This window comes from Jaculus jaculus, chromosome 13 (assembly GCF_020740685.1).
Source record: "Jaculus jaculus isolate mJacJac1 chromosome 13, mJacJac1.mat.Y.cur, whole genome shotgun sequence".
Classification (NCBI taxonomy): Eukaryota; Metazoa; Chordata; class Mammalia; order Rodentia; family Dipodidae; genus Jaculus; species Jaculus jaculus.
Window position 1 is genome coordinate 10,122,442 of NC_059114.1, and position 25,130 is coordinate 10,147,571.

At 39.0% G+C, this 25,130-nt stretch overlaps 1 protein-coding gene across 1 annotated transcript in view; it reads left to right on the forward strand.

The window, feature by feature from the left end:
• Hormad2 (HORMA domain containing 2) overlaps window positions 1-25,130 on the forward strand; it is a 103,516-nt gene that overhangs the window by 29,181 nt on the left and 49,205 nt on the right. Inside the window, exons 2-7 of the mRNA XM_004663986.2 lie at window positions 3,328-3,415; window positions 10,678-10,819; window positions 13,334-13,397; window positions 13,885-13,921; window positions 20,974-20,994; window positions 21,689-21,715. Of these exons, the coding sequence (XP_004664043.1) occupies window positions 3,365-3,415; window positions 10,678-10,819; window positions 13,334-13,397; window positions 13,885-13,921; window positions 20,974-20,994; window positions 21,689-21,715 (342 nt within the window). The 5' untranslated portion in view covers window positions 3,328-3,364. The remainder of the gene's footprint in view (window positions 1-3,327; window positions 3,416-10,677; window positions 10,820-13,333; window positions 13,398-13,884; window positions 13,922-20,973; window positions 20,995-21,688; window positions 21,716-25,130) is intronic.

Sequence of the window (25,130 nt, forward strand, 5' to 3'; positions counted from 1 at the left end):
AGAGAAAGCAAATGGGCATGCCAGGGCCTCCAGCCACTGCAACGAACTCCAGATGCATGTGCCACCTTGAGCATCTGGCTAATGTGGGTCCTGGAGGGTCGAACTGGGATCCTTTAGCTTTGCAGGCAGACGCCTTAATGGCTAAGCCATCTCTCTAGCCCTAAATTGTTTATTTTACAAAACATTTTATTTATTTATTTGAGAGAGAAAGAGGCAGCTAGAGAGAAAGAGAATGGGCATGCCAGGGCCTCCAGCCACTGCAATCAAACTCCAGACTGCATGTCCTGCCCCCTGTGCATCTGGCTTATGTGGATACTGGAGAACTGAACCTGGATCATTAGGCTCCACAGGCAGACACATTATCCACTAAGCCATCTCTTCAGCCCATGTTTGTTTTTATATTTTAAGTATTTTAGTCATAATTCTATGCCTTTAAAATAGCCTTCATAAGAAATTAAGGCCTTTGGAAAGAAAATGGAAGATTTACCTTTTTTTGAGGTAGGGTCTCGTTCTAGTCTAGGCTGACCTGGAATTCATTATGTAGTCTCAGGGTAGCCTCAAACTCACACCTGTCCTCCTGCCTCAGCCTCCTGAGTGATGGGATTAAAGGTGTGCACAACCACGCATGGCCTTTTAAACATTTTTTAACAGCAGAAGTAAAAAGCATGTGTTGTAACAACTTTTTTTTAAGGTAGGGTTTCACTCTAGTCCAGGCTGACCTGGAATTCATTATGTTGTCTCAGGGTGGCCTCAAACTCATAGCGATCCTCCTACCTCTGCCTCCCAAGTGCTAGGATTAAAGGTGTGCGCCATCATGGCTGGCTAACAACTTTTAAAAATTGTTAAAATGGTTAATTAATTTTTGGGTTTAACTTAGGTGTAGGTCCCCCACCAACTCCAACATCAACTTCTTTTAAAATTGTGCGAAACTATACATAATGTAAAACTGATCGCCTCAGCCATTCTCAGGGAGCACGAAGTACATTCACAGTGTTGCTCAACCATCACCACTTTCTATTTCCAACCCTTTTTCAGCACCCTGAATAGAAACTGTATCTACTAAACTCCCATTTCTTCTCCCTGGTCCTAGTAACCTCTATTCTGTTTTCTGTCTGTAAGCATTTGCTTACTTTAATTATAGGTACCTCATATATGACATAGTACAGTATTTGTCCCTTTTATGGTTTTTTTACTTAGCACAATGTTTTCTAGTTTTATTTACATACAGAATTTCATTATTTTTTAAAACTTGAATATTCTTTAGTTTGTACATACCATACATCACAGTTTGTTTATCCATTCATCTAGTTTGATCTTTTTTTTTTTTTTTTTTTGAAATGGGGTCTTGCTAGTTGTCCAGGCTGGCTTGGAACTCCTGGGCTCAAATTGTCCTCCCACCTCCGCTCTGGAGTAGCTGGGACTACAGGAGCATGCCAAGGTACCTGGTTGTTTATGCATTTGTCTATTGATAGACATTTGGATTATTTCTACCTTTTGACTATTATGAATAATGCTTCTATGACCATTGGAGTTCAAGTAGTTGAGTTCCTCCCTCCTTCCTTCCTTCCTTCTTCCCTCCCTCCCTCCTTCCCTCTTCCCTTCCTCTTTCCTTCCTTCCTTTCTTCCTTCTCTTCCTCCCTCCTTCTCTCTCTGCCCTTCCCCTTCCTTCCTTCCTGCCTCCCTCCCTCCCCTTCCTCTTTCCTTTCTCCCTTCCTTCCTTCCTCCCTCCCTCCTTCCTTCTCCCTCCCCTTCTTCCTTCCTTCCTTTCTCCCTCCTTCCTTCCCTCTCCCTTCCCTTCTTCCCTCCCTCTCTTCTTCCCTCTCCCTCACCTCCTTCCTTCCTTCCTTTCTTCCTCCCTCCTTCCATCCCCTTCTCTGTCCTTCTTTCCTTCCTTCCTCCTTTCCTTTCCTTCCCCTTCTCTTTCCTTCCTTCCTTCCTTCCTTCCTTCCTTCCTTCCTTCCTTCCTTCCTTCCTTCCTTCTTTCCTTCTTTCCTTCCTTCCTTCATCCCTCCCTCCTTCCCTCTCCCTCCCTTTCTTTCTTCTCTACATATACTTAGAAGTTAAAATGTTGGGTGCTAGAGTATTGCTATAAAATATTTTGAGGAACTGCCATACTGTTTTCCACAGTGACTGAACTATTTTACATCCTCACCAGCACATAAGGATTTGAATTTCTTTATATCTTCACTAACACTTCTGTCATTTTTAAATAACCACCCCAATGGGTATTAAGTATACACATTAACTTTTTTGGTTGTTGTTCATGTGTGTGTATCTTGTGTATGAGAGTGTGGGTGAGCACATGCATAGTGCATGTGTGGAGGTCAGAGGACAACTTCAGGTGTCAGTCTTTGTCTTCTTCCTCACTGAGGCAGTGTCTCATTGTTTACATCTGTGTTTACCAGGCTAGCTGGCCCATAAGCGTCTGGGAAATTCTCTTGTCTCCAACTCCCTTCTCATCCTAGATGCAATGGTATTATGGATGCTAGTGCAGCAGCAGAGGGTCCTAACTCAGGGGCTCATACCTGTGTGGCAAAAATTTTATGCATTGATTCATTTTCTCAACCCAGAATAAATTTTGAAGTTTTGAATTTGCAAATATATTATACTTGTAGTTAAGAAATGTGCATGAGCTCTTCCTATACATAGGAACACTGTTGTTCTCTAGGGGAATAACAAAAATGAGTAAGACATAGTGGTGAGTCTTTAGGAGATTTATATTTTATTTTTCTCCTTTGAATGTGTTTATGAATGAATAAATCATATTATAATTTTCACTGGGTGGTGGAAAATTCAGAGACTTTATGCCAAATTTAGAGGAAACTGGTAATGGAGATTAAAATGTTTACTAACTGTTTTGCCAAATAATGTAGTCAACTTATAATTATATAGTTCTCATTTTGAAAAATCACAATAAGGATTATTCTAACTCACATTAATTTTATAGTTTTTACAGAACTGGATAGAACCATTTACTATTAATTCTTCCTTTGTGTTTTCAAAATTGAGCTTGGTAAATTTCTGTCTAAACTAAGCATTCTGGGAAACAGTTTATACTTAACTATCCTGAGTTTAATTTTTTTATTTCAAGGTAAGGTCTCACTCTAGCTCAGGCTGACCTAGAATTCCCTATGTAGTCTCAGGGTGGCCTTGAACTCATGGCAGTCCTCCTGCCTCTGCCTCCCAAGTGCTGGGATTAAAGGCATGCACCACCACACCCAGCAAGTTTAATTTTTTGTTTGTTTTGAGAGTTCAATTTCATCTTTGGAAAAAATATGATAGGAAGTATATGTTAGGCATATCTCTAATTAATTAATCTTTTAACAGGTTAAAATTGTTGAAATAATCCTGATTCACTTCCACAATGGCTACTGTTCAGCTCTCCCACTCCATCAGAACACCCAAGGCATCTAAGGTATTAGTTAGAATTAAAAGAAAATCAATGACCATTTAGTGAGTTGCTTCAGAACCATGATTTTAATTTTTTTTAGCAGCCATTTTATCAGCTAATTGGAAAATAATGTTCTGGGTAAGTATGTCTACATTTTAACTACCTAATGGACTGAGGATATTCAGAAAATTAAAACCGATTACGAAGTTACTTACTGAATTCTTATTTCATGCCTTTCTTCTGGAGTCAAAGAAATCAGAAACTAAGAAGGTATTTAAAGAAACCGCTTCTTTGTTAGACGTCTACTTTCTGAAGCAGTCTTGAAATGTGATGTTATTTGAAGAACTCAAGAGCGGAGCACTGAGCGGAACTTTGATGCTAGGAACCTGTTTTATTCAGCTTCCTATGCCTGTGACAAAATACTGGAGATGGTCAACTAAATGGAGAAAGGATTTGTTTTGGACCATGGCTTTGGAGATTGAGTCCACAGTTTTGGAGCCTGGAGCCAGGCAGAATATCATGGAAGAGTGCAAGCTAGAGTGAATTGACCATGTCATAATGGCTGGGAAAAGGAGAGGAGAAGAGAGAAGAGAACTAGAGAGAAGGGGGAGGGGAGGGAAGAGGAGAAGAGAGAATTTGTGAGTGAGCTCGATTCCCAATAGTCCCTCAAGGGAATGCTTCTAATGCTCTGCTCTCCTTCCACTAGATTGTGCCTCCTCAAGGTTCCACCACCTTCCAATAGTATAAGAGGCTGATAACCAAGCATTTGGGGGACATTTAAGACACAAACATAACAGGATATATAGCATGTCGGGACCAGGAAACTGCTGGATTTATCCTGGCCAGCTTAACATGTTGCAGAACATTTGTCAATGCATCATTTGTCTATTCATTATATTCAATATAACAATTCAATTATATTCAATATAACTATATAATACTGTATTATTTTACGAGATAATATAGAAAATGATGCTCAACTTCTAAAAGTTTATAAGCTGGTTAGGGCACAAGGTTTATGTTAGTCAAGTCAGTTTTTCTATATTTACATGTAGGGAAAGAGTTTGGGGGACTGAGACAAAATGATTGTTGCAAGGTTGAAGCCAGTCTGGGATGCATAGTGAGTTTGAGGTCAGCCTAAACTAGAGTAAGACACTGTATTACTCTTCTCTCCAACTAAATAAGGCAATTCAAATGAAGCAACTCAGGGATTTTTTTTGTATACTCTAAGTGGTTTATATATTCCTCACCAAGTAGGTGAGACTTAAGTTAGGCCTTGAATTATGAAAAGACTCACAGAGGAAAATTTCATGAAGAAAACCTAGCCTAGCTTTGGCTTAGAATAAAAAAGGAAAAAGTGCTGGGTGTGGTGATGCCCACCTTTAATCCCAGCACTCAGGAGCAGAGGTAGAAGGATTGCCATGAGTTTGAGGCCACCCTGAGAGTATATAGTGAATTCCGGGTCAGTCGGAGCTAGAATGAGTCTCTACCTTGAAAAACAAACACACACACACACACACAAAGGAAAGAAAGAATGAAAAGAAAAAGCATGGGGTTCGAGGAGGTTGCTCAGTGGTTAAAGGCACTGGCTTACAAAACCTGCCAGCCTGGGTTCAATTCCCCAACCACCCACATAAGCTGTACACAAAAAATGGTGCAAATGTTTCATATACCCATACATTTATACACATGCAAATAAATAAACAAGATTTTTAAAAAAGAAATAAGCATGGCATATTTTAGAGAATACCAAGCCATGGTTTCTGAAGATCTCATGATGTTGGCCAGAAGGAGAAAATGAAATTGAATAGGAACTTTGGGAATGACTAATTTGGTTCTTAGAAGGCAGGCTAAAGGATTTATGCTTTTTTTTTTTTGTAAATCTTTTTTTAAAGTCTTCTTTTTTTGAGGGGGGGGTTTCGAGGTAGGGTCTCACTCTAGCCCAGGCTGACCTGGAATCACTATGGAGTCTCAGGGTGGCCTCGAACTCACAGCGATCCTCCTACTTCTGCCTTCCAGTACTGGAATTAAAGGCGTGTGCCACCATGCCTTAGTAAATAAAGTCTTCTTTATTTACTAAGTTGAGAAGAAGAGAAAGAAGCAGAGAGAGGGGCAGATAGAGACAGAATGGGCACACCAGGGCCTCCAGCCACTGCGAATGAACTCCGAATGCATGCGCCACCTTGTGCATCTGACTTACATGGGTCCTGGGGAATTGAACCTAGGTTCTTTGCCTTTGCAGGCAAATGCTTAACTGCTAAGCCATCCCTCCAGCCTGCTTTATTCTTTAGTTAAAACAGAGTCAGAGTGTCTGTTTGATCAGGAAAGTGAAAACTTTAGGAATATTAAATTATATCAGAGATAGAGAAAGCTGAAGTTGAAGGAGAAATGGGGCATAGGGAAAGCTGTTATCCTTCGGGCGTGGTTTCAACACACTCACCAAGCCGACTCCTTAATCTTATTTGCTTTACTTAGTGTGTTTCCTTTTGGGGAAATGTTGCAGTGAGTTGCAATTAGCTTGGCAGTTGTTTTCTGTTATCTAGTGTTAAAATCAACAATGATAACTATAAAAGCCAATTTTTTTGGGGGGGGGTTCAAGGTAGGGTCTCACTCTAGCCCAGGCTGACCTGGAATTCACTCTGTATTCTCAGGGTGGCCTCAAACTCATGGCGATCCACCTACCTCTGCCTCCTGAGTGCTGGGATTAAAGGCGTGTGCCACCATGCCTGGCTATAAACGCCAATTTTTTTGTTTGTTGTATTTTTATTTATTTATTATTTGAGAGTGACAGACCAAGAGGGAGAGAGAGGCGGGGGGGGGGGGGAGAGGGAAAGAGGGAGAGAGACAAAGAGAGAATGGATGCATCAGGGCCTCCAGCCACTGTAAACGAACTCCAGATGCATTTGCCACCTTGTGCATCTGGCTTACATGGGTACTGGGGAATTGAGTTTCAAACCGGGGTCTTTAGGATTCACAGGCAAGTGCTTAACTGCTAAACCATCTCTCCAGCCCCTAAAAGTCAATTTTTATTTGGCGTTTAACTGTGTGTTAAGTATTGTTCCAAGAACTTTATGTTATTATTTTTTATTCATTTGAGAGAGAAAGGGAGAGAGAGAAAGAGAATGGATGTGCCAGGACCTTTACCCGTTGCAAACAAACTCCAGATGCATGCACCCCCTTGTATGCATGTGTGACATTGCATGCTTGCATCATTTTGCATCCATGTTATATGGGACCTGGAGATTCAAACATGAGTTCTTAGGCTTTGCAGACAAGTGCCTTAACTGCTAAGCCATCTTTCCAGCCCTTATGTTATTATTTTAATTAAACCTCTCAATAAGGAAGAAACTGAACCTTGGAGATATAAAGTAATTAGCTCAAAGTCATATAACTCAACAGATAAACTTTATAGCACTAGCAAGCTTTATTATTAAAATAATTATATAATGATGTTTTATATTTGTAAGCTATAGTATTTTCATATATTAGGTATTTATGAAAACGTCAATAAAAATTCTTAAAGTACTAGCTCAGCTGAATCTAAGATAAAATCTGGAGTAGCAAACCTTTCCAATCATTGATCTTTGTTACTGCAAATGGCCTTTTAGGTCCTATATGAAAGTAAATGTCTTTTTACTTTCAAGTTATTTAGCTTTACAAATGAGTTATTCAAGTATTCCCTCTACACTTGAATGTTTTCATTAAATTACTACATGCATGCTGTATCAGCTATTACCTGATTACCCAAGAGAACCATAATTTCTCAGGATCTATAGGTACAAAACACAATTCTTCTTGTTTACTGTTTTGATACAGAGGTTTACTATATTGCCCAAGATATCTGGACCTCACTATGTAGCCCTGGCTGTCCTTGAGCTGGTGATCCTCTTGCCTCTGTCTTCTGAACATTGGTATTACAGATGTGTGCCACCACACCTGTCCTCAAAAAGCAGTATTGGGCTGGAGAGATGGGTTAGAAGTTAAGGCACTTGCCTGCAGAGCCTAAGTACCAAGGTTCAATTCCCTTGAACCTACGTAAGCCAGATGCTCATGGTGGCATATGCGTCTGGAGTTTGTTTGCAAAGGCTAGAGGCCTGTGTGTGTCCATTCTCTCTCTCTCAAATCAATCAATGTATGTTTTAAAAAGCAGTATTTAGAACCATGCATGGTGGTGCCGCCTTTAATCCCAGCACTCGAGAGGCAGTGGTAGGATGATCACTGTGAGTTCGAGGCCAGCTTGAGACTACATAGTGAATTACAGGTCAGCCTGAACTAGAGCAAGACCCTACCTTGAAAAAACAAAACAAAAAACAAACAACAACAACAAAAACAAGTAAGCATGACTTGTCTCAAAAAGAACTTCTTGGGCTTCTGAGAAATGAGTACTTTGCTGCTTATGACCCTGACAGGGATCAGTAGTCTTATCGAATATTTCTGATAGTCCCAGAGCTGCAGATTTTTTTTTTTAGTTAAAAAAGAAAATCTTCAGCATTCAAATTTTATGGGGTTCCTGTGCTCTAAGAAATAAATGCACTTTCACTGCTGTGGCATTTTCGGTTTATGACATGTTGACTTCTGCCTGCTTCTCTTCCTCTCACTGTATCCTGGTTGAATTCTCAGCATCAGCTATACTGGCTTATGCCTTGCGCCCCAGATATGTCACAGATTCCTGCCTTCTGGCCTGTCCTAATAACATTTCTCTTCCTTGTCACTTGTCTGAATCCTTTTCTTCAGGACTCACCTAAATCTTATCCCCCCGCCCCCGCCCAATAAAAAACCTTCCCACTCAGGTAAACTGCTCACCTTCTTGTTTATATATCTGCTCATGTCTCTTGATTTGGTACATAGTATGCTTTTATAAAAGTTTAATTTTTCCTTTCCAGCTGGATTGTAAATTCCATGGGGGTCTAGGTGTTTGCTTCCCTTTTGGTTTTCATTATTTGATTGTTTACAAAGTACCAAAGTAACGCACACATATTTGTTGTAACAATGAAAGCATTCTCAATAATAATAAGTGGTTGAACTAGGTACTGATCTGAGCTCTTTACAGACATTAACTCATTTAAACCGCCATAAAGTATTACTATTACCCGTATTTTACAGATGAAGATGCAGAGAGATGAGTAAATTAGGTGATTGCCACAAGTCACTATAAGTCACTTTTTTGAGGCAAACCCAACAGACTGCCTCTTTTAAATGTGAGAGTGAGAACATGAGAGAGAGAGAAAGGGAGAGAATTAACATTCCATGACCTCCAGCCTCTGCAGTTAAATTCCAGATGTGTATGTTCACTTGTATACATGTGTGACCTTGTGTACTGTGTCACTGTGCATCTGGCTTACATGGGACCTGAAGAGTTGAACATGAGTCCTTAGGCTTCATAGGCAAGCACCTTAACTGCTAAGCCATCTCTCCAGCCCATAAATAAAGTTTTAAAAAAACATGTTAAATTTATTTGTTGTGTATGGAGGCAGGAGGAGAGAGAGGAGAATGAGAATGAATGGATGTGCCAGGACTTCTTGCTGCTACAAATTATCTCCAGGCACATGCACTACATTGTGATCTGCGTTTATGTGGGCACTGGGAAATGGAACTCAGGCTTTGTCAGCAAGTGCCTTTAACCTCTGAGCTCTCTCCGTAGCCCATAAATACAAGTTTTATTGTAACGGTTATTCAGCTACAATGTCAGAATTAATTGCAAAGTATAAAATATTTACTATTTGAAACTTTACTGGAAAAAGTTTCCCAACCCCTGTCCAAGATCATATAGCAGAATAAGGATTTGGCCTCAGCTGTTTAGTTGCAGAGTTTTGCTTTCAATCTTGTCACCAGATTGCCTTCCTCATACCATTCTATCCTCAAGCCACCCTCTATGGTGATGAGTGTTAAGAACTTCACATGATTCTGTCCATACTTGCTCTTCTTGTTAAGCTATGCACTATTACCTGTCTCTATCCATAAACACACACACAGATTCAAGTTTTTAAAAAAGTGTTTAAAATATTTTATTTTTATTTATTATTTGAGAAAGAGGGAGAGAGAGAGAGAAAGAAAGAGAAAGCGAGAGAGGCCAAACGAGAGCATCAGGTGACTTCCTCTATAGTGCTGCAACTTTATTTTCTTAACAACAGAGTCTATCATTGAACTGGAGCTTGCTGCTTTTCAGCTAGACTGACTGACTAGTAAGCTCCAGCAAGCCTCATGTCTCCACCCCCCTCAGCCCTGGAGGTACAGGCATGCACAGCCATGCCTGGGTTTTCATGTGAGCGCTGGGAATAGAACCCAGGTCCTCCTGCCTATGCAGCAAGCACTGTCAGCCACCGAGCCATCTCCCAGCCCATGAGGAGTCTTGTAGAAAGAATTTCGTGGTTGGATATGGAGTATGAAGAAGGGAGAATAGTCAAAGATGAATGAAGCTACTTCTAGCCTAGATGGCTGGATAGGTTCCAGGTTTACATGTCTGAGAATGAAACCTGAGCTTACGTTCTTGCTATATGGTGCAGATAAACTGAGTCTGACAGATCTACAAAGCAGTCTAGAAACAGCTGTCCAGAAGTTAGAAATGTAGCATGAGACTCAGAACATAAGTAGGGACTTGAACTCTTCTCTATGGCTGTAGCTGAAGCTGTGTGAATGAAAGACTGCAAGAAGAGAAAAATAAAATGAAGGCTGAATCCCGAGAGAGATTAAATAAATAAAAAAATAAAGAAATGGATTTGAAAAAATAAAGAAATGGAGCTGGGTGTGTAGGAGTAGGTGAAAAGCAAAATAGTGTTGTCAGGGCTAGCAGTTTAGCTCAATGGCAGAGCTTTTGCCTAGCGTGGATGAAGCTCTGGATTTGATTCCCAGCCCTGTCCAGACAACACAACAGAACAGGGTTAGGGACGCTTGAGAGAAGAGGGCGGGGGCTGCAGTGTCAATTGCCATAATGAAGTTGCACAGTAATGAGGAATGAGAAGAGGCACATGGTGGCTTTGGAGAGAACAATGTAGAATGGATGGGTAAAATTCAGATTTCAGTGAGGTCTGAGAAGAGTACGAGAAGGAATGAGATAATGTAGTCTTAATGAAACTCCACTTTTACCTCAAATCAATGGGTCATTGTGAAATAAATTTAGTCTTAATTGGATAATTGTCCTCCTTTCTGCTCTGCCTTGCTTGTGAAGATGTATTTTAATGCAGTGTTCAAAGTCCTGTATCAAATTTGTAGTCTTGAAGAAAATCTTTCCATCCCATCTGTGGTAATAGTTTGATGGTCTGTTTTTTCACCTGTTTTTTCCCCCTCAGGAGACAGTTTTCCCATCCCGAGTTACTAATGAGCGTGAGTCACTGATGGTGGTGAAGAAACTTTTTGTTACTTCTATCTCATGTATAACATATTTGAGGGGCTTGTTTCCAGAGAGCGCTTATGGAGATCGTCATTTGGATGGTAAAGTTTAATTAAGTGATTGCTCTGATTTTTGTGATTTTTTTTTCAGTATTTAGCAATCTTTGCTCTCTCACATAATGCATTCATTCTAGTTCATGTGCTTGTTCTTTTTTTTTTGGTTTTTTTTGAGGTAGGGTCTCACTCTGATCCAGGCTGACCTGGAATTAACTCTGTCATCTCAGGGTGGCCTTGAACTCATGGCGATCCTCCTACCTCTGCCTCCCGAGTGCTGGGATTAAAGGCGTGTGCCACCACGCCTGGCTCATGTGCTTGTTCTTTAAGATCTATTTTCCATTTTAATTTTTGCTATGTCTAGTGGTTTTACTTGTAGGAATCATTAGCTTCTGGCAAGATATCAAATGAAAAAAGAAATCTGTAGGGATAAGCCTAGTAATTCTGAGCCATCCCTATAGAAACAACAGGCAGGATAAAAGTGTATTTGAATGCTTAAGAATCACATTATTTTGTGCCTCAATTAAATTTATCCTTGGAGATTATATATATATGTATAAGATACATATATATATATATATATATATATATATATATATATATAGAGAGAGAGAGAGAGAGAGAGAGAGAGAGAGAGAGAGAGTTTGTTTGTTTGTTTGTTTTGTAATTTTGAGGTAGAGTCTTACTCTAGCTTAGTCTGACCTGGAATTCACTATGTAGTCTCAGAGTAGCTTCGAACTCATGGCGATCTTCCTACCTGTGCCTCCCAAGTACTGGGATTAAAGGCATGTGCCACTATACCCAGTGACATATGTATTTTTAAAATATTGTATTTATTTAGATAGAGAAAGATTGAGGGGGGAGAGAGAGAGAGAGAGACTATGAGTGTGCTAGAGCCTACTGTTGCTACTGCAAACAAACTCCACATGCATGTGCCACCTTGTGGAGTACTGGGGAATTGAACCTGGTCCTTTGGCTTTGCTGGCAAGCCTTAATTGATTGCTAAGCCATCTTTCCAGCCCTGAGGAATATTTTGATCCTGAGGAAGTTCAAACCAGGTGATAAACTCCTCTCTATTAACATATAAATATGCATGAGGGGAGGCAAACCCACTTGTTTATTAGCATGGCTATTTAGACAAGTTACTCTAACCAGTTCTGGTTTTTTTCCTTCTCTTATATCAGAAAAATGTTCCTGAGATTGCTTCAGTTTTTCAAAATCTTACTATTTGTTTACAAAGTGGGTTGTGAATCTTATGGATTTGTCATTAAAATGGAAACTGTCATTTAAAATATATGGAGACGTATAGTTTCCTTATAAGATGCTATTTTTAAAAAAATCTAAATTTATCACATTTGTATTTAATGATATACCTTGGCCTCATTCCAATTTAATTTTCATAAGCAATTGACTCTCCAAATGAACATCACTGAAATGCACGTACGCTATAAACACACAGCATACTTGTGATCATGACAACTTCATTTGTATTGTGACTTTTTATAGTCTATGAAATATAAATCTGTAATTATAAATGTGTTTATATGTAGCATATAGTTGGGTTTTTCCCTCTTGTTTGGAACATGGGAATTATTAAATGTTTATTGTATGTCAGTCACTACCCTAGGCATGAGTGTAAAGCCATTTCTTATAGATTTATTTTTTGTGATATAGTAGAAGCTATATCTCCCCCTCAATGTTTGTATTTACAGTGACACATCACACAATGCTTAGTATATCTGTCACTCTTCTTTCTAATAATCTCTAAATGTGGCAATATGAAATAATTTTCATATCCTTCAAGTGAAAGATGCGATGTCAATTTTGGCATAGGAAAACAATATGAGAAGGTAAGGAGAGTCATATGAAGTCACATATGAATCAATAATTGATTTCAACCAAAATGTGTCATCTTCCTCTTCTCATCTGAGTATAAAAAAGTAATTAGATTTGACATGGAAATAAATATTTGAGAATAATGCATGCATTTATTTTTAAAAAAATTTATTGCATGAGAGAAGCATCACAAAGAAATCAGAGTAGGGAGTACATTTCTAACCGATCATTAGGTTACTCCCTAGTGAAAGGAAGTGAAGGAAAGACACAATTGATTACACACAAATCTCAGTGGTGCTGCACTGTAGGATGGGGAGACTGTTAAACTGTTAGTGAAATTGGGACTAAGGCAGTCATCAGCATAGTTTTTATTTTTAATTTTTTTCAATAGAAATGTAAAAATTTTTAGCTTAAAATTTTTTATTTTATTTTATTTATTTGGGAGAGAGAGAGAGAAAGAGAGAGGGGGAGGGAGAGAATGGGCACACCAGGGCTTTCAGCCACTGTAAACAAACTCCAGACATGTGTCACCTTGTGCATCTGGCTTATGTGGGTCCTGGGGAATTGAACATGGGTCCTCTGGCTTTGCAGGCAAATGCCTTAATCATTAAGCCACATCTCCAGCCCTAAAACTGCCATAAAACCAAATAAATTAGGTAAGTAATGAAAGGAAATGCCCTATTTGGCATGGACATTTTTAGGATAGTGGTTGTTTCTATTCTGTAGACTTGAATTTAAAAATTCTCCGAGAAGACAAAAGATGTCCTGGATCAGTGCATATTATCAAATGGTAAGTACCTTAAATTCCATAAAATTTGAGTAGCATTTTTATCATGGCTGAAATTACCCCTAAGATTTTATTTTGTAAGATTGTTTTCTTAAACCATTTTCTTTTTGCTTCATGAAATAATTTCCTAGAAAATTGTAGCAGCTATTTAGTATTCTTTTAAGATGTTGATTTAGTTTTAGAAGATAATGGACTTGTCTTAAAGAAAAGGATTTATTCTATATCATATACATATCAGCGCACTGAGCATTGTAGGAGCCTTCCAAAATGTGATTCTGTACTTCACATGGTCTGTCTGTTATTTGTAAGGTTCTACACATGGATTAAAAGATGTTGAACATTCTAAAAATAATTACATGGAAATTGCAAAATGATTATCAGTTTAATATATTTAAAAGCAAAAGATGTAAACTAATTCTGTACTTGGGATTTTTTTTTTTTTTTTTGCTTTGTACATGGTCAAAATTGACAAATATTTATTTTTTGACAGGATTCAAGGTTGTTTTGATGCTTTGGAAAAGAGATACGTAAGAATGTTTTTACATCTTCTGGACAGGGTCAAAGACTCATTGTATCTTAAAGAAGTTTAGAGTTTTATTTTGTCTGTTAACAGTGTGCCAGTGCTTATGTTTGCACACACAAGCCAATTGATTTCATTTCATTTTATGTCTTTGTTGCCCCACTGATATCTCCTTGATATAATTAGAAAGGAAAGCTTAGTTTTCCTCTTTTATGTACTCACATTTTAAAAAATATTTATTTATTTGAGAGAGAGAGGGAGATAGAAAGAGAGAGAGGGTGAGAACAGGCATGCCAGGGCCTTCAGCCACTGCAGACGAACTCCAGACACATGTGCCACCATGTGCATTTGGCTTATATGGGTCCTGGGAAATTGAACCTGGGTTCTTTGGCTTTGCAAGCAAACTCCTTCACCACTAAGCCATCTCTCCAGCCCTACTCACATCTTTGTGACCCTGAGGTGACTGAATTAGATCCATAGGATGTGGTACAGGGAAGACAAAGATCTGGCACTTAGCACAGTGAACATGCTCAAAATAGTGCTAATTCAGTTTGCAGATATGAAAGGAAAAAAAGATGACATTAATTTTTATTCTACCTTAGGTTGGTAATGATGTTTGATTCATAACTTATTTTTTCACAGTAGCTAGTATAGTTAGAATTTTTTGAAAACCTGGGTTAAATTTTAAGTGCATCTGATCTCTCATGTTTACCTACTAGACAACTATGAAGAACATAAAAGATGAAGGCTCTATTTCTAGTTGAGGAGATAAGATGCATATAAATGAAATTTCTGTTACCATTCTTCTCTCCTTTCCTATCTGTGTCTTCTCTACTTTTCAGTTCCTTTTTTTATTTTTACAAAATGTTGAGGTGAATAAGTATTATATTGGATAACACACACACACACACACACACACACACACACGTATCTTCAGTGAACAGTTATTACTCATGATTTATTCAACACTGACCCAGGGGCCTAAGGGACACAGAGGTAAAGCAGATGAGGAAAAGATTTTATAGACCATGGTGGAAGACTCATGACTGATCATCTGTAGTTACAACTGGCCCAGCTGTACTTGTGGGTAAACTATTGGTGGTACCTTTGTGTGTGTGTTTGAGGCAGGATCTCAATGTAGCATAGATAGGCTGACCTTGTTTTCACTCTGTAGTCCCAGACTGGCCTCGAACTCACAGTGATCCTTCTACCTCTGCCTCCTGAGACTTGTGCCACTACACTGGACTTACTGGTGGTACTTCTTTAAAAAAAAAAATGTTATTTTTATTTATTTATTTATTTGACAGAGAAAGAGAGACAGAGAGAGAGAGAGAGAGAGAGAGAGAGTGGGGGGAGGGAGAGAATGAGCACACCAGGGCCTCCAGCCACTGCAAATGAATTCCAGACACGTACGCCCCCTTGTGCATCTGGCTAACGTGGGTCCTGGGGAATCGAACCAGGGTCCTTTGGCTTTGCAAGCAAACACCTTAACCACTAAGCCATCCCTCTTGCCCTGTTGGTAGCACTTCTATATTGATGGTAAATAGCTGCATTTTTGTGTGGATGCCTATAGAAACCCTCCCCCAACCCACCTAGTGTTTCATTTGCCATTTCCTCAGACTTCAATGTCCAGTAATTCAAAGTTCATACCTAGTGCAAGAGTTTCTTACAGGAACCTAGCTTTGGAGCTAAGCACACTTTCTGATTGGTCAGTTCCTGTGCCATATTGGACCTTATTTATTGTGCCATGTTGATACTTTATATAAAAATATTAGTGATATTTTGACTATCACCACTACCATAAGTGACTGTAATACTCATAAAAGTGATTCACAGCTGGGTGTAGTGGTGCATTCCTTTAATCCCAGCACTGGGGTGGCAGAGGTAGAAGGATCACTGTGAGTTTGAGGCCACCCTGAGACTACATAGTGAATTCCAGGTCAGCCTGAGCTAGAGCGAGACACTACCTAAATTCCCCCCCACACACACACACAAAATTGGTTCATGCCAAAGGAAAGATCCTGATCCTGTACAATAGGAAGCATAGAAAAAGAGGGACTATACCCAATGAGGGGCATAGGGGAAATTATTAAGACAAAATTCCTTTTTTTTCTTGGCAGAACTAGGGATTGGATGCTGTATCCCTAGCTCAAGAGAAAATGACGTTTGAACTTTGAAGGCTCTGAGTATTTGGGCAGGTTGAGAAGGGAGAGTGTCACCACTGGCATCTTAAACAGCACACATTCATTCTCCAGCATTCATTTAGCAACACTTCCGGGGTGTCATCATTGGAAGAAATATGATAGAGTTAAGATCTGGAGTTTTGGAGTCAGTCTGAAGCTCTTTTATTTAATACCTTTTTGACTGTGGCAAATAACCTGTCTCTTAGTAACTTAATTTCTCTACATATAAAATGGGGATAATAATACTACCTTCCTCAGGGTTATTTGAGAATTAACTGAGTTAATTGAAGCAATGGTTCTCAAACTGCAGCTTGTATCTGAATCACCTAGATATAGATAAAATTGCAAGTCCCGTTCCCAAATTTCTGATCTGAGAATTTGTATTTTAGAAAAATTTTAGGTGATGCCTTGATTTCTGGTTTAGGGTCATACGTTGATGACTATTTATCTGAAATGTTTAGAATAATGCTTGACACATAACAAACACTAAACATGTAACGTTTATCCATGTGTTCTTTATCCGTTGGCTATTTAATCCATACCAGGCACTGTGTCTAGGCCCTGGATAGCATAAAAATGAATATAAACGTGATTCCTCTTCTCAAAGTCATAGTCTAATTGAAAATATCACTTCTTTTTTTAATATTTATTTTTTTATTTATTTGAGAGAGAGAAACAGGCAAAGAGAGATAGTAAGAGAGAGAGAGAGAGAGAGAAAGAATGGGTGTGCCAGGGCCTGCAGCCACTACAAATGTCCTCAAGACACATGTGCCACCTTGTGTATCTGGTTTACGTGGGTCTTGGGGAATTGAACCAAGGTCCTTTGGTTTTGCAGGCAAGTGCCTTAACCGCAAAGTCATCTCCCCAGCCCGAAAATATCACTTCTTTTTTTAAAAAATTTATTTATTTATTTATTTGAGAGCGACAGACACAGAGAGAAAGACAGATAGAGAGAGAGAGAGAATGGGCGTGCCAGGGCTTCCAGCCTCTGCAAACGAACTCCAGACGCGTGCGCCCCCTTGTGCATCTGGCTAACGTGGGTCCTGGGGAATCAAGCCTTGAACCGGGGTCCTTAGGCTTCACAGGCAAGCGCTTAACTGCTAAGCCATCTCTCCAGCCCCGAAAATGTCACTTCTTAAACAAATACATGGAACAGTATTACATGTGCCAAAATAGCAGTGTAATATACAAAGAGTAGCTCAACTAATTTTTACTAAATTGAGGTTGGAGAGGGCTCAACGGTTAAGGCATTTGCCTAATATTTACTAAATGACTACCTTATATAGACTGTCTATCATGAACTGTTCTGGAAATATCAAAAGGCAGAAACTTTGGGCTGAGGATATGGCTCAGTCAGTAAAATATTTGCTGTGCAAGTGTGAAGACCTGAGTTCATATCCCTAAAACTCACATAAATGTTGGACGTTGTGGTACACACCTGAATCCCAATGCTGGGATGGTAGAGACAGGAAGATTCCTGGAGCTCACTGGCCAGCCAATCTAGAAGAATTGGTGAGCTCTGGGATCCGTGACTCTGTCTCAAAAACAAGGTGGAGAACATAGGGGGAGACACCCAACATTGACCTCTGGCCTTCACATGCATACGTGCACACATGTACACTTCACACACTCAAAAGGACAAAATGTTAGATGATTTAAAGTCATAAAGTCCTTACATTGTTCTTTGACTTTTAGTATCTTATAATTTCTCATGTGATTCTATTGGGAATAGTATATTATTATTAAAACATCTTTATTTTTTTCTCTGTGTGTACACACATACATGCATGTGTGTGCATGCATGGCCCTGTGCCTGCACATGGGCGCACCAGGGTCTCTGCCATTGCAAACGAATGCCAGATGCTTGCAGTACCTTTTATATCTGGCTTTTTGTGCGTGCTAGGGAATAGCTCCAGGGCAGCAGGCTTTGCAAGCAAGGGCCTTCAACTTCTGAGCCATCTCCTCAGCCCTCGAAAGGAGAATATAATTTTAAAGTAGTTAAATGGAAGCCTGAGGCAGGAAGATCATAGTTTCAAGGCCAGCCTGGACTATATAGCCAGACACTATTTAATAAAGAACTAGTGGGCTGGAGAGATGGCTTAGCAGTTAAAGGCACTTACAAAACCTGACAGCCTGGGGTTCACTTTCCCAATATGCATGTAAAGACAGGCATACAAAGTAATGCATGTGTCTGGAGTTTGTTTGCATTGGCAGAAGGCCCTGGCATACCCATTCTCTGTCTTTGTCTTTTTTCCATGCTGTCTTTCTCTGCTTGAAAATAATCAATAAAAATATTTTTTTAAGAGGAATTAGTTTTATTAAATCCAAGTTTGAGTATCTGGAGATCTTGGAAGATGTTCTCCTGTTGAAGAAGATAATTATTACTAGTTATGTTTGAAATCTTTAAAATAAGCATGTATATATAGTTTAGATAATTATGATTGAAAGAGACTATAATTGTATAGCTACCAAGCTTACCTCCTTATTCCCACCATTCCAAACCACTGTCAACACTACATTCTTTCAGAAGCCTGAGTCTGTTCATGTTATTCTCTTTAAAAAATATTTTATGCATTTATTATTTATTTGAGAGAGAGAGAGGGAGAGAGACAGATAATATATAGAGAGAGAATGGTCACACTAGGGTCTCTAGCCACTACAAATGAACTCCAGATGCATGTGCCACCTTGTGCATCTGGCTTTATGTGGGTCCTGAGGAATCAAAAGTGGGTTCTTGGGCTGGAAAGATGGCTTAGCAGTTAAGCACTTGCCTATGAAGCCTAAGGACCCTCGTTCGAGGCTTGATTCCCCAGAACCCATGTTAGCCAGATGCACAAGGGGGCGCATGCGTCTGGAATTCCTTTGCAGTGGCTGGAAGCTCAGGTGCGCCCATTCTCTCTCTCTGCCTTTCTCTCTCTGTCTGTTGCTCTCAAATAAATAAATAAAAATAAATAAATAAATAAAAGTGGGTCCTTAGGCTTTGCAGGCAAGTGCCTTAATCACTAAGCAATCTCTCCAGCCCCTGATTGTGTTATTATTTTGCCTAAACTTTTTTCATGGCTTTTAAAACAAAGTTCAGAATCTTTTACATGATCTGCAAGGCCTGAATGATCCCTATGTACCTTTCTAAGGCATCCTTCTCACTCCCATATTTAAGTTAACATAAAGATTCTAGAACTTGCCAGGTATAATGATGTACATCTTTAATAGTGAATTCCAAGTTGTCTTGGACTAGAGCAAGACCCTACCTTGAAAAACAAAAACAAAACAAAAAGCCAGGTGAGGTGGCGTGTGCCTTTAGTCACAGCACTCAGGAGGCAGAGGTAGGAGGATCTCTATGAGTTCAAGGCAAGCTGAGACTACATAGAGAATTCCAGGTCATTCTGGGCTAGAGCAAGACTCTACCTTAAAAACAACAGCAGCGGGCTGGAGAGATTGCTTAGCGGTTAAGCGCTTGCCTGTGAAGCCTAAGGACCCCGGTTCAAGGCTCGGTTCCCCAGGTCCCATGTTTGTTTGCAGTGGCTGGAAGCCCTGGCGCGCCCATTCTCTCTCTCCCCCTCTATTTGTCTTTCTCCCTGTGTCTGTCGCTCTCAAATAAATAAATAAAAAATGAACAAAAAATATTAAAAAAAAAAACAGCAGCAACAACAAAACAGATTCTAGAACATATTATTTTCTTTCTTTCTTTCTTTCTTTCTTTCTTTCTTTCTTTCTTTCTTTCTTTCTTTCTTTCTTTCTTTCTTTCTTTCTTTCTTTCCTTCCTCCCTCCCTCCCTCCCTCCCTCCCTCCCTCCCTCCCTCCCTCCCTCCCTCCCTCCCTTCTTTCTTTCTTTCTTTCTTTCTTTATTTTTCCTCACTTGCTTTTCTGAGGTAGGGTCTCACTCTAACTCAGGCTGACCTAGAATATACTCTGTAGTCCCAAGGCTGGCCTCAAACTCCTAACAATCCTCCTCCTACCTCTGCCTCCTGAGTGCTGGGATTAAAGATATGTATCACCACGCCTGGCTAGAACATACTATTTATACTTTTGTACATAATATTCCTTTTGCTTCATTAATGCTCTTTCACAGTACATACATCCACATGATAGCATTGCCTATCTAACTCCAATTTATCCTTCTCTAGCCTAAATGGTCCCATTTTCGTGTTCTCAGGGCACCCCATGCTGTTTCTTCACCCATTAACATGATTGTAATAATGTAGCTGTTTTTGTTTAATGATTGTCTTTTCTGCTAGTCTGCGTGTTTCCTGAGATCAGTGGCCATGTCTATTTTTTGCATGTATTATTGAACTATTAATTATCTATATTATTCAAGTTTCACTGTGTGGTCATAAAATCAGTTATGCAGTAACCAAAATGGCCACAGGGTGTCACTAAAGTTTTAGTCCTTTACTATGAAATTATAATCCTGAAATTTTATATTTTAGTCTAAAAATGATTATAGGCTTGATCACATCTATGTGTATATATTCTATTCCTTAAATCAGAGAGAATTTCTTTATTGTTGTGTAGTATGCAGATAGGCAAGGATTTTAAAAGATCTATCAGACTTTTTAACCTAATTTGTTAGTTTCAAAGGGGGCACTTTGGGAGATACTTGTGGTATATTTAATTTTGAGCAATAATTAATGCTTATATACATATATTTTTTCCCCTCCTAGAGTATAACTTCTGTTTTTGGTATTCTTATTCTGTACTTCACAGCCCTATGTATGTAATAGGCACTGCTTAAATGAATGCTTTTTCTAATCATAAGAATATTTTTATCTACCCAAATCTTTGGAACCTGTCTGAAATAATATTTCATTGAAATAATAATATTGTTTAAAATAATATATTCACAGGTATGTAATAACAGTTTTCTTTTCTCTTGAAGCTGCACGTGGCAGTACTTACAGTAAGTACACACTTAAGATAAGCTTCTATCTCTACTTCATTGACTTTTGGAAAGAGAGGCGTTTAAGCAGTAATAGTTTCCTTCTCCTTTGTAGTATATGGCACCTTGCAATTAAAAAGATAAGGTCTGGGATGATGGCTCGGAGGATAAAATACTAAGGAAGCATGAGGACCTGACTTTGGACCTCCAGTGCCCATGTAAAAATGCTAGGCATTATGGTATGTGTTATAATCCCAGCGCTGGTATGGTGGAGATAGCTGGATCCCTTGAGCTTGCTGACTAGCTAGTCTAACCTAATTGGTAAGTTCTAGGTTCAGTGAATGGCCTTGTCTCAAAAAATACTGTAGAGAGTAACTCCAGCCTCCATGAATGTACTAAGTAAAGAGGTCAACTTGTGGTGCTCTAGCAACTAAGATGGTTCAGTAGTTAAGGCCTGCAAAGCCTAATAATCCAAGTTTGATTCCCCAGTACTCTTGTAAAACCAGATGCACAAAGTGTTGCATGCATCAGGAGTTCATTTGCAGTGGCTGGAGGCCCTGATGCACCCATTCTCTCTGTCTTTCTCTGCTTGCAAATAAATAAATAAAAATTTAAAAAAATTAAATGAAAAAAAAAATTTAAATGGAAGTATAGTCAGTGAGGAGTAATCTAGTAAATTTTGGAATTTAAATTATGTTCATTTTCCCTTATACAGCTTTACACAAACCCCAAGGAGCCTGAGGTAAGAAGACACAAATATAGGCAGATAGTATATGTGCATTATAGTTAAGTATGTTTTCTGAATTGAGGCTACAGATTATGTTACTAGATTACCATATGAACAAAGCAACTCATAATGAACTTTCAGCATTTTATTATAAATGTAACCAATCTTTTATGATGAAATTTTCAAAAACTATCTAGGGGTATTAGGAGAGCATTGAGTAGAACGGAACCTATTTTCTAACAGTCCTCTAATGTATACATGGATAAAAACCACATGTTGTTAGTTATCAACTAATGTGAATTCATTTTAGGGCCTTTTGGAAAAATGTAATATGACATTGTTGCAAACTTCTTTTGCCAACTGAATTCTCCCTTTGTTGGTTTGTTCACAAAGTTTTCAGTGCTTTACTTCTTTGCTCCTTTCTGTAGCTTTCTTCCTATTGCTTAATGAGTCAAATCTTTTAGGGAAAACCTGTTTGGCTAGTCAACTGCCTCTACTAACTTTTTCCTTTTTTTTTTTTTAAGTTTTTATTTTTATTTATTAGAAATAGAGAAAGGGAGGGAAAGAGAAAGAGAATAAGAAGGGAGGGACAAAGAGAGAGAGAGAATGGGCACGCCAGCGCCTCCTGCAAACAGACTGCAGACGCATGCACCACCTTGTGCATCTGGCTTACATGGGACCTGGAGAGTAGAACCTGGGTCCTTAGACTTCATAGACAAGCACCTTAACCGCTAAGCCATCTCTCCAGCCCAACTTTTTCCTTTTCTAAACTCTGTTTCCAGCAGGACCCCACAACTTAGCCCTCTTGATTGATTTAATACATGACTTCACATCCCTAAGTAGATGATGAATTCTTGACAAGGGTCTTGTCTTTGACCTCCTAGAGTGACTTATTGCAGTCTTAGACACATGGTAGTTCCTTGTGCCACTTCGAATGGCTTTTATGGCTGTGACACAGCATTAGAGGGAGAAACCATCTGTGTTCTCTTTCTGTTTATTTTTGTCCTCATATACTAGTTTTCTTTGCTCTTTCCTTGCTTTCAAATTTCTTTCTCTAACCCAATAGATTTAGTTGAATGATGATGTTCAAGATTAGATTAAGTGGTCTTTTTTTTAGACCAAAACATTCTCCTTATGAAAGATCACAAGTAATTGTATAAGTATAAAGGAAACAGGTGAGTAGCAATTCCTAAAAGCTTGAACTCTAACCTCTGCCTCTCTTTCTCCCTTCTTTCCTTTCCCTGTACGCTTTCTCTCCCTATGTAGTAGAAGATGACCCTGAACTTCTCGCCTCCACCTCTAAAGTGCTGGAATTATAGGCACGTGCTACTATGTCTCATTTATGCAGTGCTAGGGATTCAAACCCAGGATTTCGTGTATTCTAGGCAAGCACTCTCCCAACTAAGTACATCCCAGCCCTATCTTTGTCTCTTGTTTGGTTTCAAATTTTTGAAATTTAGGTTTGAAGAATTTCCCAAATGAAAATTTCCTGATAAAACACTAATAGACTGACCTGCTCCTTAGTGAAGGACTTAACGTACTTTTGGATGAATGTAAAACTAGCTTGAAAGTAGTTGTTTTGCAGGTAGTGAAGTTATGCTTGACTACAGAAAAGTCTTGCAAGGTGAGAATGAAACTGTTAGATTAGTTAAAATTTTTAAAATTTAATTTATTTAGTTGCAAGCAGAGAGAGAGATAGAGAAGAGAGACAGGGAGAGAATGGGCACACCAGGGCCTGTAGCCACTACAAACAAACTCCAGATGCATGTGCTCCTTGTGCATCTGGCTTATGTGGGTCCTAGGGAATCAAACCTGGGTCATTTGGTTTCACAGGAAAGCGCCTTAACTGCTAAGCCATCTGTCCAACCCTGTTAAATTAATTTTGATGACAGAATATATAATAATATTAGGAATATTATCATATTATCATTTATGACCAAGAAAAATAGTTTGAATACCTACAGATTATTCTTTATAGTAGTAATCTCTAACTGCTAGGTATTCATGGTATACTTCTGATTACTAAAAAACAGAAAACATATTTTAGGATAATTAAAAAGTCAGAATAACATTAAAGTTATCAGCTATAGTATAATTACTACAATAGTATAGCAATGTTCATTGTGCCTAAAAGCACCACGGGTTCCACTGTCTTATGGCTGCTGCTTAGCATCACGTTGCAGATGCAACTGTCTAGTTCCCTGATCTCATTCTCCAGTATATTCACAAAACAACACTTTCATATAAACACAGTGTTTGGCATTTATCTGATACTGTGCCAAATGCTTTAGTCACATCTCTGGAAATATACCCTTCCCTAAACAAAATTTCACAAAAAATAACAATGTTAATATTTACCTGGGACAAAAATAAACTATGCACACAGATTGAAATTTGCAGCACACTTGTGAAGAGTATCTCATGGCAATACAGTAGTTAAGAACCCTGGCTTAGGGCTGGTGAGATGGCTCAGTGATTAAGGGCCATTGCTTGCAAAGCTTACTGTCCCAGATTCAGTTCCCTAGTACAGCCAGATGCACAAGATGGTGCATGTACCTGGAATTAGTGGCAGGAGGCCCTGCCATACCAACACTCACTCTCTCATGTAAAGAAATAATTTTTTTTTTTTTTGGTTTTTCGAGGTAGGGTTTCACTCTAGTCCAGGCCGACCTGGAATTCACTATGTAGTGTCAGGGTGGCCTTGAACTCACAGCGATCCCCCTACCTCTGCTTCCTGAGTGCTGGGATTAAAGGCATGTGCCACCACGCCCCGCTTAACTTCATTTTGAGATGGGGATCTCACTAAATTGTTAAGGTTGGCTTTCAATGAGTGATCTTCCAGTCTCAGCCTCCCAAATTACTGGGATTACAAGCATGTGTCACCACCCTTCCTGGACTCATTTATATTCAGAAACTCTGTGGCTTTTGAACAGAGAATGAATATCACGTGGACTTTGATTTACATTGAAGATATACCTGAACAGTCTTGCCAGTGGTATGTGGAGCAAGAAGGAAAGGCTGACTATGTTATGTTGCTTTGGTTTACATGAATATGTTCAACAGAGCTGATGGAAGCTGTCAGTGAGCACATTAAAGGCTCATCTTTGTTAGGCAACACAGACTAAAAGTTGGAGGAGATACTAGTACATCTACAATCATGCCTTCTTTCTTTGTTGTTGTTGTTTGAAGTTACTGAGGATTAGTATCTTCTGTTAAACAATTATAAATGTCTTTTACCACTAGGGTTAGGGGTCAAATAATAAAGTGTAAGTAAAATTCTGAACTACTAAAAGATCTCTATTACTTAAAAAAATAAATACTAACAGCATCAAGAAGCTAGAGTTGACTGAGAAACATGGGCAGGCAAGAAGAATGGGCATTGTTTGTCAGGATAGTCACACCTGGCATTGGTGAGAGGGGACACTATGTA